The 17162-nt window shown below is 37.0% G+C and overlaps 1 protein-coding gene across 7 annotated transcripts in view; it reads right to left on the bottom strand.

Annotated features, from left to right (window-relative positions):
* KDM4C (lysine demethylase 4C) overlaps positions 1 to 17162 on the bottom strand; it is a 265110-nt gene that overhangs the window by 19552 nt on the left and 228396 nt on the right. For 6 of the 7 annotated variants that reach the window (XM_017808184.1, XM_017808180.1, XM_017808185.1 and 3 more), the window contains 2 exons: positions 13278 to 13463; positions 7929 to 8099 (listed from right to left, as the gene is read on the bottom strand). In XM_017808184.1, the coding sequence (XP_017663673.1) occupies positions 7929 to 8099; positions 13278 to 13463 (357 nt within the window). The remainder of the gene's footprint in view (positions 1 to 7928; positions 8100 to 13277; positions 13464 to 17162) is intronic. The other variant, XM_017808186.1, reaches the window with a different exon arrangement.

The following is a 17162-nucleotide window of genomic DNA, read 5'->3' as shown; positions in this document are numbered from 1 at the left end:
ACTAGCGCTAGAATCAAAAGTTCTATTTTTTATATACAGGTGGACATTAATGGACTGTCAAGACTTATGTACTAGTCCAGTATTTCCAAATGTCCACTGTTCAAGTTTTTCAAAAGCAGTAGCAAATGTATTAATATATATAGAAATTGAAAAGCTGATTGAGTGTCACATCTGCAGACATATACTTATTGTACCAGTGAAAGTCAGTAGTTACAGATAAAATCATTAATGAGAAGTTCTTGTAAAGAAGTAAGATTTTGTTCTTGAAGCTACATTCTGAGCACTGATACGCACAGCCCTCAAGAGTGAACTACCTTTTCTAAGCTGCACATGCAGAAAGTCCCACCTAGATAACAGAACATTATGGTTTTCCACTAACATTCCCTTTAGCTAGATTGGAGGAAATAAGTTTTAAAGAACCGTTCAGCTAAATCCCATTTGTTCTGCACCTCAAAGAAGGATGAAGAAAACCTGTTCTGTTTCTCATTTGTCTAATAATACCATTCTGGGGAAAATCTGCATTCAGCCTGACTCCTTCACCTGTAATTTACCCCAGTTAGTTGACCTCATCTTGGGCAACTACTAAGATTATAAATGTCTATGCAGCTTCAAACCCCTGCCAGATATCCAGGCCAGGAAGGATCACTCAAAATCTCAGTAAGACCACAATCATTAAGAAAGACAGGATAACTGGCATCTCTATACACATAGTATGTGTATACAGTAGAGTGTGGGTCATGGGATGTTGAAGCTTTTATTTCATAACTTCGTAGGGGTATAAAGTGAGCATTTGTTGCCTGGGTCAGGGGTGGAAGATTACATAGAGTTTTTTAATAATAGCTTTTCAAACTACATTGCTATCATACTGGCAACTAAAACCTGCCTTTTTTTTTTTAACAAAGAAAGCAGTGGATAACAATTTTAGATGCTGTGAAATTTAGGTACACACTGTAAGAAATTGTAGCCTTTGTGATAATTTCAGTGAAGTACTTTAGTTGTCACAGTTCTCAATAGCCCTATTCCTCCTTTCCCTGACAGTGGCAAATTTAAAGTGTTGACAGATACAGAAAGACAGAGCTTAATCTCCTCATTTTCTCTTCACAGTGAAAGCTCTCTTGGGTCCATTGCCAGAGAAAGGTACTCAAAAAAGTATCAGCAACATTCTGTTAAGGATTCCAGGTATCACTGTTGGTATGTTAAAAAATTCACTTGGTGGTGGTTTTTCATGCTTGAATTTTTCTCAAGAAAAGGTGGCACCCACCTAAAAAATATAGTAGCAAAAAAAAAAAATAAAATCAATGAAGATGCTGGATGGAGTGATATGATACATGCAAAATGAACTGAAATCATCTCTGAACAGATAGTTGTAGCTGGAACTTGGAAAAAAAGGAGAGTTTACCACCTTTTGAAGAAGCAGTCGTCAGCTCAGGAGGACTACAAGGATGTCATGAGATTATTCAGGAAGAAAATCAGAAGGGATAAGGGCCAACTAGAACCTAATCTGTGTACTGATGTAAAAGACAATAAAAAATGTTTGTATAAACACATGCACAATAAAAGGAGGGCTAAGGAGAATCTCCATCCTTAATTGCATGCTAGAGGGAAACATAGTGACAAAGCATGAGGAAAGGGCTGAGGTACTTAAGCCCTTCTTTGACTCAGTCTTTAATAGCAAGAACAGTTGTTCTGTGAGAACTCAGCACCCTGAGCTGGAAGACCAGGATGGGAAGCAGACTGAAGCCCCCATAATACACAGGGAAATGGTCACTGACATGCTACACCACTCAGACACACACAAGTCTGTGGGTCTGGATGGGATCAACCTAAGGGTACTGAGGAACCTGGTGGAAGAGCTTGATGAGACACTTTTCATCATTTACCAGAAGTCCTGGCAGACTGAGGAGATCTGAGTTGAGTGGAGGTTGAAAAATGTTACAACCATCCACAAGATGGGCCAGGAGATCCAGGGAACTACAGGCTTGTCAGCTTGACCTCAGTGCCAGGGAAGGTCATGGAGCATCACATAGCAAACACAGGAAAACCCAAGGGGATCAAAGCCAGCCAGCAGGGGTTTGCGAAAGGCAGGTCCTGCTTGAGCAACTTCATCTCCTTCTATGACAGGGTGACACATTTAGTGGAGGAGGGAGAGGCTGTGGATGTTGTCTGCCTGTACTTTAATAAAGCCTTTGACAGTGTTTCACACTACATCACCCTGGAGAAATTGTCTTCCCATGGCTTGGATAGGTGCACTGTTCACTGGCTAAAAAACCAGCTGCATGGCTGGGCCCAGAGAGTGGTGGTGAATGGAGTTACATCCAGCTGGCAGCCAGTCAACAGTGATATTCGGTTCTGTTTATTATCTTTATCAATGACCTGGACAAGGGGATCGAGGGCACCCTTAGTCAGTGTGCAGAAGACACCAGGTTGGGTGGGAGTGTTGATCCTCTGGGGGGTAGGAAGGCTCTGCAGGGGGATCAATGAACCAAGGCCAGCGGTATGAGGTCCAACAATGGCAAGTGCTGGGTCCTGCCCCTGGGTCACAACAACCTCAGGCAGTGCTATAGGCTGGGGGAAGGCCAGTGGCATCCTGGTTTGTATCAAAAATAGTGTGGCCAAAAGGACTAGGACAGGGATCATTGCCCTATACTTGGCACTGGTGAGGCTGCACTTTGAATCTTGTGTTCAGTTTTGGGCCCCTCATTACAGGAAAGACATTGAGGTGCTGGAGCAAGTCCAGAGAAGGGCAACAAAACTGGTGAAGGACCTGGAGCACAAGTCCTATAAGGAGCAGCTGAGGGATTTGGGGTTGTTTAGCCTGGAGAAAAGGAGGTGCAGAGGAGATATTACTGCTTTCTAGCACTATCTGAAAGGAGTAGCAAGGTGGGGTCAGTTCCTTCTCTCAGGTAACAAGGGACAAGGTAAGAGAAAATGGCCTCAAGTTGCACTAGGGGAGGTTTAGATTAGAGATTAGAGACAATTTCTTCATCAAAAGGGTTATCAAGCACTGGAATAGGCTGCCCAAGAAAGTGGTTGAGTCAACAACCCTGGCTGTATTTAAAAGGTATGCAGAGGTGGCATTTATGGACATAGTTTAGTGGTGGTCTTGGCAGTGTTAGGTTAATGGTAGGACTCAACGACTTTAAAGGTCTTTTCTTACCTAAATGATTCTGCGAAAAATAATTCTCATTCCTGCTTTTGGCAGCTGCAATCTGAATGTCTTAACCTGAACTAATATCTACTTCTTTCAAGAGGATGCTTTTTGGATTTTATCAGGATCTCAGAAAATTACTATAATGTGGTTCCACAAAAAACCCCATGAACTCCTGAACACAGGATCAATTGTTCCTCCAAATACATCTCATATCCTCAACATTTAAGATGCTCTTGCTTGTAAGGAATATTTACAGGAGCATTCCATAACCTAGAATACTATTTATGATGTTATTCAATTTATAGACTTAAATAAGTGAAGTCCATTTTGGGTTGTGGACATGACTACCCACAGACTAGCTTTACCTTTTCAATGGATAACCCCTACATTTATATACTTACTAGTAAACTAAAACACAATGTGGTTATGTCATGGAAGCAAGAGTAATTACACTCATTTTTTTCACCTAGTTTGCTTGATAACCACAAGGTGAAACCATATTGAAGAATTCTGTGTAAATTTGTCACTGAAACACCAGGGCATTTAGTGGAGCAAGTGGCCTGGAAGGATGTTTACCATTTCAGGAGATATGTGCTCAACATTCCCGTAATCAAAACTCTCTACAGACTCAAAGCATGCTTCACTCTGCAATTATCTTTTTTCTTCCTTGAAATCAACGTAATTTGGTGGTATCTTTCTGCCCCCACCCATGTATACTGCAAAGTCTCCCTTGTTCTGCTGTCATTATAATAAGGTAATATGGAAACAACTTCATCCACAGCTCTAATTCTAGCTTACATATTGTAGCAGTTTGAGCTACATTAGAAATCTAAAATCCAACTTCCAAGCTTCCCTCACCCCTTCTCAACAATTTATCCTAACACCAGAGAGAAACTTTCAGGCCAGAGGCTTCTGTAGGGGAAGGGGGAAGTATATACATTTATTTACACAAATAAATACTATACAAACTAAAGGCAACTATATATATATATATATTACATTACTATCAGTCAGTCCTTTCAAGCCCCTCCTTTAACTTTAGTCCAGGAGCAGCCTTTAAGGCTGATATGTAACACAGTCTTTTGCAGTGGGAGTGTTCTGGGCTCCTGAACGCTCCCCCCTCACCAAGTTCCAGCAGTTGTTTGTTGTAGTCTCTCCTCCTCATGAAGTCCGAGAAGACAGTTTTGAGTCCTTGCTCTCCTGCTGCTGGTGATCTCTCCCTCTCGGTGTCTCACCTCGGTTCGTAAGCTGCTGCAGTGTAGCTTATCAAGCGTCTGTGTCCTGGAATCTTCATTCCTCCACATCAGTTCTCAGCTGCCCCCGGTCAGCTTCGACAGGCAACTCTCGAGCTCTTGGTTCGTCTCCAATTTTGCCTGGGACTCCTCTCCCGGGCGCCGGGCCTACCTCCACGGCCCAGTCTCCTGGCTCAGCTCCAACTCTGAGCCCTTCCTCCACTTACAGTGGAGGGAAAGAAAAGCCCCCCTCTACAGCTTCACTGCAGAAAAGGAGGGGGAAGAAGGCTTGGCTGCAAAGCCTGCCTCTCTTCTCTTACCTCAGGTGCTGTGAATCTCTTCCTTCACAGCACACACTCCAAATGCTGACTCTAATTCTAGCCAAAGGCTGAGCTGGGGGGTCGCAGGGCTCCCCTCTCCCCCCCGGAGGGGAAGAGAGGGAGCCCAGCCACCCCCTGGCCTTGTCCACCTACACGCAGCAGACACCAACAGCAAAACAACCAAGACTGCAATGCCAACCATTTCCAGTGCTGTGTATATGTGATTTTGAGCAGAAGCGAACGACATGAGTGGTGATTGGCTCTCCAGGGAACACTGTCCTGGCACCCAATCACCTCTGAGCCCCTCGAACTCTCACGGGGGTCCAATTTCAAACTATGACACATATATATGCATATATATTTTAATTATATTTGCTGTTAAGGCATCTTGACCACCACAATATATACAGAAACAAATACAACTCCTTGCTATATACCCAGAATATTAATTTCTAGCAATCTGCTAAGATATGCCAGTGGAGATAAGTCCATCAGGTATCAACAGGAGGAAAAAAATAAAAAAAAGGACTGTGGGACACTCTCCCTAAATGAGCAGGCCAAAGAACTGAAAAATTTCCTGATGCATACTCTGTGTACTGACCTCTGTCCTGCTGGACAGGGCAGTATTCCTCTTGTGCTAAGATAGGGGCTCTGTGACAAGTTATGGAGCATTAGTACTTTAAGAAGCGGCCACTGGCACACACGCATGCTGTCTGCTGGTAGCAGTTACTCAGGATTGCAGCATAGGCACTCTCTACTTGTGTGCATGCATTGTTAAACTAACTGCTAAACTTGTCATCTCACCTCCTTTAAGATACAACACACTAGCCCCATCACTGCAGTCTTCACATGAATTACAAGAGGAAGCTGTCCTGCTGTTGCTTCCAGAAAAAAAATGTTATCCATATACTTCTTTGTACCCTCTTATACCTGCTGGATTGAAGGAAAACTGACTGGTTAGCACAACAAAAAGCCAACTCATGGGTTTAAACCCCATAATTGAGGAGTGATGAGTCTAAGAAATTCTGACAAGGTAGAAAGAATTAGGTATAGCACCCAAGCAATAAATAAGGTTGAAATAAAAAAATCTAAATATCTATGCCTATAGCTAACACACTTAAAAACCTCCCACATGATATATTTAGCAAATGCTAACACAAACCAAGAGAAATACCTATGAGAAGACAACAATGTATACCCTGCTTTGGTTGCTATTGAATGCAAACAGAGTTCCATGAAGCTTTGAGACTGAACTTTGCCTGCTCCCTGTTTTCCTCCTTAAAAATAAATCACTCTGTCTGAACATTGGAATTCTGGTCTATTGTGAGCTGAGCTGAAATTATGTAGTGGATTCAGCACATACTGGAAAAGCAGAAAGCTCCTGCTATCTTTGTGAGCTAGTTAAAAAGTGAAAACAGATTAGAAAAATAAGTTCTTCAATAGGCAGCAACATTGCTTTCACACCAGATTTGATGAATAAGTCCTCCCAGCGGCACTAACACCTGATACACACATTGCATGGATTAGTAAGTTTTAGTCTGGGAAGAAGAAAAAACATTTTTTCCCCTTCCAGTAACTGCTGCAGGTATATTATCTAATGAAAACACAACAAGATTTCTCTAAGAAATGTGAAATTTGTTTGGTGTTTCCATCAAACAATTATATGTTGTTCATCCACTATCTGAGAAGCACTGAGGCATATCCAGACCTGATTACATTTATTCTTAGCTCCAGATCAGACTCCCCCACTAGGGCAGCAAGCAGTTTCTCATCTCTACCTTACCAGATCCTTGATGCAGGCATTAACAAAAGAGGGGTTTCTAATAACAATACAGCCACATTTACTTAATATCTTGATCATCCTAAATCAGAATGTCTTTGATCATTAATGGAGCCGTTTGGAGTGTTGTGAATTAAAGGATAAATTTTTAAAGAGAGATTTACTGACTGACTTCTATTCAGACCAGTGGGAGGTAAACAGCTCAATCCCTGTTATGAAATGTACCCTTTCAAATACCATATTTTCAAAAGGCATCATATTTTTCAATAACTAAGAAACTTTTAAGACCAACAGCATCATTTCCACTGATGTATCTGTCAGTGAATGCTACTTCTAGGAAAACATCAGACGTTCAGAAAACAGAAGAGCTCAGAGATTTTCACAGGAGAAAAATACGGAGTGCTCCTAGGAATTGTGCCCCTTGAGCTGCAGAGCATGCATTCTTCGGCACCGCTGAGAATGCCAGACTCTTCCCCTTTACATACAGAACAGGACACAGGGCTAAGCGAAAAGTGATCCTGCAACAACAAACAGCACTTTTGCATACCAGTGTTCCCTGGAGGTTCTAACTCTTAGAGATTATTACCAGAAAATACATGAAAAAATATCAGCTCAGCCCAAAAAACACTCAGAGGATCATGAAGGTGAAAAAGGATGAGAGTCATATCATGAGAAAGATGCCAAAGGGCACCCGAAAGATACCACAAAGCTTAGCATCCAATGGATTCATCGCAAACATGGAGGGAAACAGAATCTTTCCCAACTGTCTGCAAATTTTGTTCATATGTGCCAAATGCACAATGTAGTTCTTAGTTATGAGAAACATGGTAGTTTATGTAAGTGCATAAGGGAAATCAAAATCTCAGTTGCTTTTTGAAAATGTAATAAACTACACTACACATAGATAAACTATCTTCTCCCTGGTGATTTTTATCATGAATAATGTAATCTCACAAACTAAACATCAGAAGGTGTAAACAAGTTGTTGGAACAGATTCTTGAGAGGTATTCTTCACATTACAGCAGTTTTCTATTCTGCAAGGAATTTTTACAATTTATCTCTTAGTGACAGAGAAGGATATATGGAATTCCCTCTCTCACATCTTTTATTAAATACATATTTCTTATTTAATTAAAAGATTTTATAAGATTACTTTTGATTCATTTGGTCAAATGGCAAAGACTAATTAGAACAACCAAGGTTTGGAAGCCCATTAGAAAATAATCATTCTCAGCAGTTAAAGTAATAAACATGAACTGAATATTAAGATGTCATTTCCTCAAGGTCAAAAGACATAGTTCAAGAGGTTCCCAATCTCTAATTTAAAAAAGAAAAACAATCAAAATCAGGAAAAAAACCCACCAAAACCCAAGCAAACAAAAAACCCAAAACCATAAACCAAGAAAACAAACCAGAACTAATAGGTATCTGAGAAAGTACTTACTACAATGTCTTCAGGAAAAGTATCCAGACTGAAAGAGCCATCATCAAACATTATTTCATAGAAAAGCTGAGATGTCACTCCCACCACTCTGCAGCTATAGTATCGTGTATTTCTATGTTTTGTGATGACTGTCTGTCCAACTCTAATGGTCTTCTCAGATGCTTTAGCTCTCTTGAAGAAAGAAAGAATTTAAAAGAGAAGGTAAATTTACCAGGGTCAAAATACGATTGATAACAGTTCACCACTCAGCATAAAAACTGCAAATGCAAATCAGTTTCATTCAATCAAGATCACCCCAATTTCTTTCACATAAAAAGTTTCTCCATTTTGTTAGAAAACAAGTGACATCTGAAGAATACCAAATCACAGCATATTTTTGCCACTGATGCCTTCTAACTCTTCTGAATTAGATCAATAATACAAAATTAGCAATATTTGTAAAATTTATTTATAGAATAATTTGTAGAAATTTTTTGAAGACATAAGATGAACCTAGAGTATGGTCTTGAATTTTTGTTTTAAATTATGGGATTTTGAGGTACTGGATCCCAGTATGATTCTACATAATAGCTTAATAGTTTGCCAAATGGGACGCAATAACTAAATGCATATCCTGTTCTTGCCAGAGCTTTCTACAGCAGTGTATTGGAGAAACTTCTTAACCCATACTATGCAGAACTTTTGCTTTAAAACTTCAAACGGCACTGACCACCCTTCATCATGTATTTACATAGTATATCAGTAATGATATTTTTTTCATTTCTCAATTGTAATTCCCCCTGGGGCTAGTTATATCAATCTGAAGACTGGCAGGGTTGTTAAACTATGCAAAAATTCTACATCAATAACTGCTTGATGGATTCTATAAATGTAAAAAGAACAGAACCTTGTAAGTGAGCAATTGCTCAACAAGCTCGCATTATGCAGACAACTGTTACATCTCAGCTTCCAACTATTGTATCCCCACAACCTGTCAACTTTAAAAGCAACCTTCTTCACCAGGAAAAATAAAATCATTATCTTCTCATCTTAATAACACATACTTCTTCCTTTTGATCTTGATTGTCTATTCAATATGTCACAAAGGTTCATTTGTTTATGCAGAAGTGAGCTATTGTGAGTTTGGCTATACCTGAACAATTGAGCTTTTCTGCTAATGTAAGATGCTACTACAAAGGGCATATACACTGCTATATGTAAGCATAAAACACTTCTTATTAGATATGTTTTTATAAACTGCATGAAAATGCTTTATACACTATATACATTAAAGTAATTACCAAATTTCCTAGCACTGCCTTTCAAACCTTCAAAAGTAGTGCATTCTTCAGTTAGTATAAGAGTTTTGAAATTGTCTTATGAAAATCTGGAAAATGCTACTAGCTATAGGATTTTTATCACTAATATTGAAGAGAACCAAAACCAGCATCACTTCTTTTTGTAAAATTTCAAGTATTAGCAGTATGGTGAATGCTTCAGGGGAAGAGGAAAAACACACCCTAAACTTGAAGACTTCCATTTTTGCAATGACAGTCGTCACTGTCGAGCCTCTTTCCTGGACTTATTTATGGGATTTAGAATTTTTAAACCTCTCCGCTCCTGCAAACTAAGGGCATTCCAAGTACAAATATTCTGTACCATTTCTACAGGCAGTGCACTAAACCTCTGTGCCAGAGCTCTGCCTGTCATACTCATTTGGAGGATTTAGTTGAGGTCACCTCAGATAGTAAAACCCAATGATGTTCCTAAAGCATTTACCAAGTTTACCTACAAATAATGTTCTGAGCATACTCAGAAATTATTTAACCTTTGCATGTATAATAAAATTATTTCCTCCTCATTTTACCTGTCTATAGTCAGACTAAGTAGAAGAATTAACTACATATTGACTGGTATTATTAAAAGTGTGATAAAATATCAATTAGCATGTTTTATTCAATCTTGAAACATATGTAAACATACATGTACATTTACCTTTCAATTCTTGACTTCAGCCTACTCAGCTGTTGGGGGCGGGGGAATGGATCAGATGTAAACTAAAGACTATTAATTGATTTATTTATATGAAATAATAGAAGAAGTATTATAATATAGAAACACAAGGAGATATAGTTCTATTAAAAGGCTTAAATCTTCTCTGAAAGAAGATGTAACTCTTCAGAGAAGATGGAGGGCAAACTATAATATTTTAAGAGACAATATAGATTCCTTTAATGATAAAATATTCAGAGAAGGAATGCCGTTTCTCATTAAAAAAATACTAAAACCAAGAAATGCATTCTAGCTCAAGGAGAAGATTATTTCTCAGTATGTTATCTTGGTAGGATTGTAGATTTATTTCTCAGAGAAAAATATTCACAAGCGCATTCTGTAATTGATTGCATGTCCCAGAAAACATTTCCTGACAGAAAATCTTAAGAATTTATTGATGTTAAGAATGTCACTTTTGATCAGAAACGACAGCTGTTATGTAAAGGAGTCTATCAGATTAAAGAAACAGCTGTGGTAGTAACCAGATTATTGAGAAAGCTGTGGTTTAAAAAGTATGATTTTCTTTAATGGTATGAAACCTAAGGATGAACTAAGATAGTGGCAGAAATACAGAAAACAACCAGATACAAGGAAAAAAAGCTAATCTCCCCTTCTGTGTGCAAACTTCAAAACAATAAGAGGCAAAATTACTTTCTCCTTCATTTTCTGCATGGCAGTACACAAAACCCTTGTTAAATACATAAACTATGTATATATGAATTTATAATAACTATCATGAAATAGATATCTAATGTATATCTAAATACCTAGAAACTTTTTCGGGAGAGGATCCTCAAAGGTCTGAAACTTACTTGATACAGGAGCATAACTCTCGTATCATCATTTACTCCTTGGAACTCCAATTTAGGCACAGAAACTATGCATGATATTTCAAAAATACGCCAGCTCATGATTTTTGAATGACATGCCCTTCTGAAGGCATGCCTTCATCTCTCTGAAATGTTCAGGGGCTGGCAGTAGTTAGCAGACAGTGGCAAACAATGCATTACTCAGGTATTCACCAGGAAAAGAATCTACAGCTTCCCCTTGACAGCACCCCTTCATTCCATGTGTGCTAGAGAGGTTAAGAGCTGGCCAATAATAGTAGAAGATAATTTTAAATAGCTCCAAAAGCAGCAACAGCAGGGTTTTGGCACCCCCTGTCTTTGCCCTTTCTAAAGACCGTTAGTCTTTCAACATAACTGGGGCTGCCTAGATAGCCTCTTCTGTTCACAATTTCCAAATGAAACATCAGCTCCGAGTATACGCTTGTCTCCAGCTAGCTTTCCCTGATCCTCAGTGCTGTCTTTGCTAATCTTATATGAATCCTTCAGGAGGTTTTTTGAGTGGCTTTGAAAAGGTATTTTTGGTTTGTTTTTTTTTTTCCCTGTTAGAATAGTTGCATACAACTTCTTTTTCTCATTTTCTTGTGTATGAAAGAGTTTTTTAACCAAAACAAATCCATGCTTTTAAGCAAGGAAGCTAAAACAACAGCAAAAAAAAAAAAAGTTCATTGCTATACCTAATGGTGAAGAGCAATGTAATTTCTGCTTGAAGGAATAGCTAATAGCTAAGAAAAGCATAACAAGAAAATCAATGGTGAAAAACCTTCCAAAGGCTTAAACATGTGATTAGATTAATTATTCAAAAGATAGAGTATAAAACCAAGCATGTAAAAACATATGGCAACCTCCTTTGTCTCAGGAGTAAGTTAAGAATTTTACAGAAAAAGATTCTTTAACAAAGCATTTGATCTTTCCAAGTTTTGGCCCACTTAAAAACACAAAAGCATAATTTTTCTTTCTCTTCTGCAAACCTGATTTTTATTTGAACCATGGGGAAAAAAAGGTAATAATACCAGATTTTTTTAAAAAAATGTTGGTGCTAAGTTTCAGGAAAGGATATAGTAGTCCCATTCCAAGCTACTTTGAATGTCCTTCACACAAGCTCTTAAAACAGTAGCTACATAAAATCCTGTTTCCCCATAGTTGGTGGCTTTTTTTTCTTTGACACTACTTAATACAGGTCAAGCAAATCACTAAGAAAACATGTAATTAATGGGACTGATGCAACTCCCACTATCTTGAGTTTAAAGACTTGTCCCAAACAAATATTAGAAAACATTTTGGAAGAACAGCCCTATTTTTACTGGCCATGATTTTAATCCAGTAATTTTGAACTAATGATAATGTTTTAAAAAAACCCAAAGAAATACCCTAAGTTGCCTGTACAGATAGAGGTTTAAGTTTGTTTGTTTGTTTTTCAAACCAAACTCATTTTCTTTTTGAAGAAACTAAAACCATATCAAGTGTACTGGTTTAACATGTTCATTCACTCTGGAAAACAAAAATATTCAAAAAATTGAACAGTTCCACGGAAATTTTATGTAGGCATACACAATATATCTCCCTTTCGAAGAACAACCTGCAGATTGAACACTCAAGACTGATTACTCTAGTTGGGAGGCATTAAATTTTACTACACTCAAAACACAATCTTACTCTTCAGTAGTCTTGTCATTAAGACCAAGGATTCACTGACAAGCACTAGAAAGACCAATATATATTATACAGACATTACCTGGGTTTATGTCTTTAAATTCTAATGCATAAAGGAGAAAGAAAATTTGCAACTTGACTAACTTATCAAGCTCTTTCCTTAATAAGACCATGTTAAGACCTTCTAGTTTGATAGGAAATAAAATATAGTTTTAAAAGCCCATGATAAACAGTAAGAGTTCTCTCTTAACTGAGATAGTAACCATTTAAATAAAAGACATTAAAGTAATTCTTCATGTGTCTCATCTAAAATTAAAGGTTCCTCCTCAGCACAGGATAGAAATAAAAAGGCAGTCATAACATGAATTTTCATAGTATGCCAGTGTTACTTTGCCAGATGACAGAATAATTATAATCAGGTATTTTCAAAAGACTGTGTGGCTGCAGAACAAAGATCTTATATATACACCATATCCATTATCTCACTGGATCTGTGAGTATTTGCAAGATATTATGATCTGAGTATTTATAATACACTTCAGGTTAACAAAACAAGAGAACTCAGGGATTTGTTCTGGCTGTCAAAACAATATATTCAAAAAGGACTTTAGTGCAAACCTGTTAGGCATATCAGGTATCACTTCTCCCAGGTAACAGCATAAGAAAAAATTTTTAAGATGTAATAGATTGCTATGTAGGGAAATATGACAGCCAGAACTACTATAATACATAGTGTGGATCCTTTCTTCCGTTTTCTCTGGAAACATTACTTTAATTCTGAAATTCCATTTTTTAACAAATAATGAAACACATTCCTTACCACATTGTGGTTGATCTTGTGCCTGAAACATGTCATGTAGACAACAAATGGCCAATCATCAGGTTGCATCAGCACTCCTGCAGCATGGGCACAGGTAACATGGAAGGATGTTGTGCAGTGTCCATATGAACACTGAATGCAGGCACCAGAGATTTTCTTAACTCTCTGTCTGCAGAAGATACATTTCTGTAGAAGCAAAATAAACAGAATATTTACTGTACTACTCCAACTCCATTCACTTCTGCAAGTAACTCAAGGACTAAAAAGTTATTTGTGATTTACGGACTACATTTTATACCTTGCAGTATGCCCAGCAAAACAACAAGCATTTATGAATTACAAGGTAACTTACCAATATGATAATTAATACATAGCACTTTCGCCTTTTTGCATAAATTTGAAGTGTTCCAGTGCTATAGAGATAAAACTGATAGACAGCTATTTAAAATTTTAAATTCCATACTTTGAAAATTAACCTACTCCTCCTAAAATAGGTATAACGAAAAACCTACATATGATTCTGCAAAAAACAACAGAAAGACTCAAAAGTAAGGAGAAGAGAAATGTAGGGCTAAAGAGGACTTCCATGCATCATTTAACTTAGCCCCCTACTTTGACGCTGGACTAAATATATATGTAGACAGTCTTTGGGAGATGGCTAATCTAATGTGTTCAGGAAAGAGTTTCTACAACATCCTAAGATAGCCTGTTATGGTGGATATATCTCCTCTAAGCTAGAGATGTTGCCTTTATCTCAACCCTTTGCAGAATTCCACAGCTGAAGGCTGCTCTTACGCCCCTTCTTATTTTTTAGTCCAGTTTTCATTGGTTGTGTATTGAATATAACGTTGACACAGTATGCTGTATTCCCCCATGTCAGAAATCAAAGTTTCATGTCAACAGCTTCACTGGTATCAAGACTGACTTGTTTTCCTTTTGCCAAGTGACAAAAGTAAGGAGCTGATAGGAAAAAAAGATGAAGGGACATAAACTAGGTTAACTCAGTCTGGGAAATAAGCTCCAACATGTTAAAAAAGACAATATAAGATGAACAGTATCTTGCCACCAAAAGACATTACCAGTAGATAGAGTAATTACTTCAGTAACTTCTATGGAGAACTGTTTTACATCACATATGGGAACTATCTTTTAAAACTCTCATTATGGTAACAAATGCAAATACTATTGATGATCATAAAATTATCTCAAATATTATAAGTACAAACATTTTATGTAATGACAAAAAACAATTAATTCAATAAAACATAGTGCTGGAACAGTGATTACTTCTAAATTTGCTAGCCACTGATTTTTGTTAAATACCCTCTTGTCTGCCTATGCCAGGAACACTAGTAAGAATAATTTTAATTTATTTTTACTGCATGGTTAATAATCCAAAGTATTTACTATTAACTCACATCCAATTGTTTTTCACAGGTTACTGGAGAATTTTGTTCTCTATTGTTTATTGATTTTCATATCCCGAATAAAACCTGCAAAACTTTTGTTACATAAATCAGCATTTACATAGTTTCAATGGCTTCTGGTACTCAGTTTGTGACTCAAATAATGCTTTTTGCAAGGGCTAGCCCTGTCAAGGTCTTGCAGGGTTCTAGTTCCCATATCATTCTGAATGTGAAATACTCTACAGGTTTTGCCTTCCCTCTGAAAGCAAACTGCCTGTGTGGCTTCGCACAAGCAGAACTTAAGAGTAGCATCTAGCATCTGGAATTTAGTGAAAAATTTTACTTATCATTCACTAAAAAGACCAGAACTCAGCTCACTCTACTGTAGGACCATCAGGTCTGAAAGACTAGTAAGATGTAAAGATGATTTTGCCATCAAAAGAAATGTTTCAGAGACTTCACTGATATCCTTCCATCTGATTGTGCATTTGTACTCATCTGCAAGAGGTCATTTCCAGATAAGTAGAGTAACTGGTTCTCAAGGAAGCTTAAGGATGTTTTTTTATAAATACACATTCAGAACCAACTAAACAGAAATTCCGGAAAGAAAATACAACTGAAATCTAATTTGTATCATGTCTAGACAATGAGTTCATGTAAATACACAACTCCTTTTTAAATGCTTTTTCACACAGATATATACATAAACTCATGGATCAGTGTAGTGGAAGAAGAAAGACTGAAATACTTATGAGTATTAAAAAAGCCAAACCAAACCAAACCAAACCAAAAACCCAACCAACCAAAAAAAAAAAAACCCAACCAAAAAAAGCCTACCAAATAAAGAAACCTCAGGTGTGTTCTCATTAAAACACTCCAAAAATGTAGTTCAAACAAAATGTAGAGAATGGGGAAAAGAAAGAAAGTAAAAAAACAGCTAAACTAGCGCTAACTGAAGAAATTGTAATGTTACAGAAGGAAATGCTGATTCCCTTAAATTACTGGCTACACTTGCACAAGACAGCGAATATGCAAACATTACAATGTGGTTGTAAGTTTCCTCTGCATGTTACTGAAGTATCATAAAAACCTGAGAGACGCAGAAATCTAAAACAATACATTACATGAGTAATGCTTCAGAAAAAAATATGTACTTACAACTAGATATATGCACAATTGTTCTCCTATATTAATATTTTAAGGTTTCTACTCTTATATAAAAGGAATACTGGTTGGTCATACGTAAATGCGTGAATCCAGACTTCAGGTCACATGACAAAAGTGAAGAAACTCCTATGTTTTAACCATGCGATAAATCCATCTCACTGCCAAGTACAAGGAAGGTAACTGTTACATCAGTTAACTCCAAACACACATTAAATCTTTTGTGCTACACTCGTACACTCTTCAGGTATCTAAAAGATTAAGATCATGGATATGAATGGGGGAAAAAGTTTCTGTACATGCAGAAAAACAAAAAACACCCTATGTCTCCCTGTGCTTAGGAAATACCAGAAAAACTATGAAAACCCTTCTTCTTTCAGAATGCACGAAAAGAATCAAGGTTGGCAAATAATGAAATACGTTTCCTATTTTCTGTAAGATGCTGTGTCCTTTATACAAGTATGACACCAAGAGGGATGACACAGGTATACCTCAGCCTTCCAAATGCGTCTCAAACTTCGGAATGAATTTTGAAAAGTACCTGTGAAAGACAGGTGTACCAGGAAACTACAGCTTGCATAACTATATCAGGCAGCATGGCCTCATTCAGACATATGAGAAAAAGCTCCTTCCTGTTTGAAACTATACATCAAATAGTTAATCTATTATATTTTATTAATAAAATCAGAACCTACAGAATAAAAGCAGAGCAAACTATACATTTTTGGAACATTAGCTGAGCTACATACCAAGTTCTATATTAGCCATAAGAAGTAAATTGAACTGTGTCTGATCCATAGTGGCAACATTTTCTCTCTTCAGCTTCTGAGAAATAATGTATTTCTCATACTCTCACCTGGGGCTTTACAACATATGAATTTAAATTATTTTTTCAACTTTTCCCCCCCTATGGTAATATTATTTATTATAGAATGGGGATACATGAAAAAAAAAAGCAGGAGGGGGAAGAATGACATAAATGTAACAAAAAAAAACCAACAAAACCAAACCAACCAAACCACCAAAAAAACAAACCCACAAAAACAAACAAAACAAAACAAAACAAACAAAAAACCAAAAAAAAAAAAAAAAAAAAAACCAACAAAAAAAAAAAAAAAAAACAAAAAAAAAAAAAAAAAAAAAAAAAAAAAAAAACCAACAAAAAAAAAACACAAAAAACAACAACAACAAAAACACAAAAAAACCCCCAAACACTAAAAGAGCCCAAAAAAAAAAAAAAAAAAAAAAAAAAAAAAAAAAAAAAAAAAAAAAAAAAAAAAAAAAAACCAACAAAAAAAAACACAAAAAACAACAA

The sequence above is a fragment of the Lepidothrix coronata genome, unplaced genomic scaffold, assembly GCF_001604755.1.
Source record: "Lepidothrix coronata isolate B3197 unplaced genomic scaffold, Lepidothrix_coronata-1.0 Scaffold22, whole genome shotgun sequence".
Lineage (NCBI taxonomy): Eukaryota > Metazoa > Chordata > Aves > Passeriformes > Pipridae > Lepidothrix > Lepidothrix coronata.
Note: the sequence above shows the minus strand (reverse complement) of the source record. Positions and strands in the feature narration are given on the sequence as shown.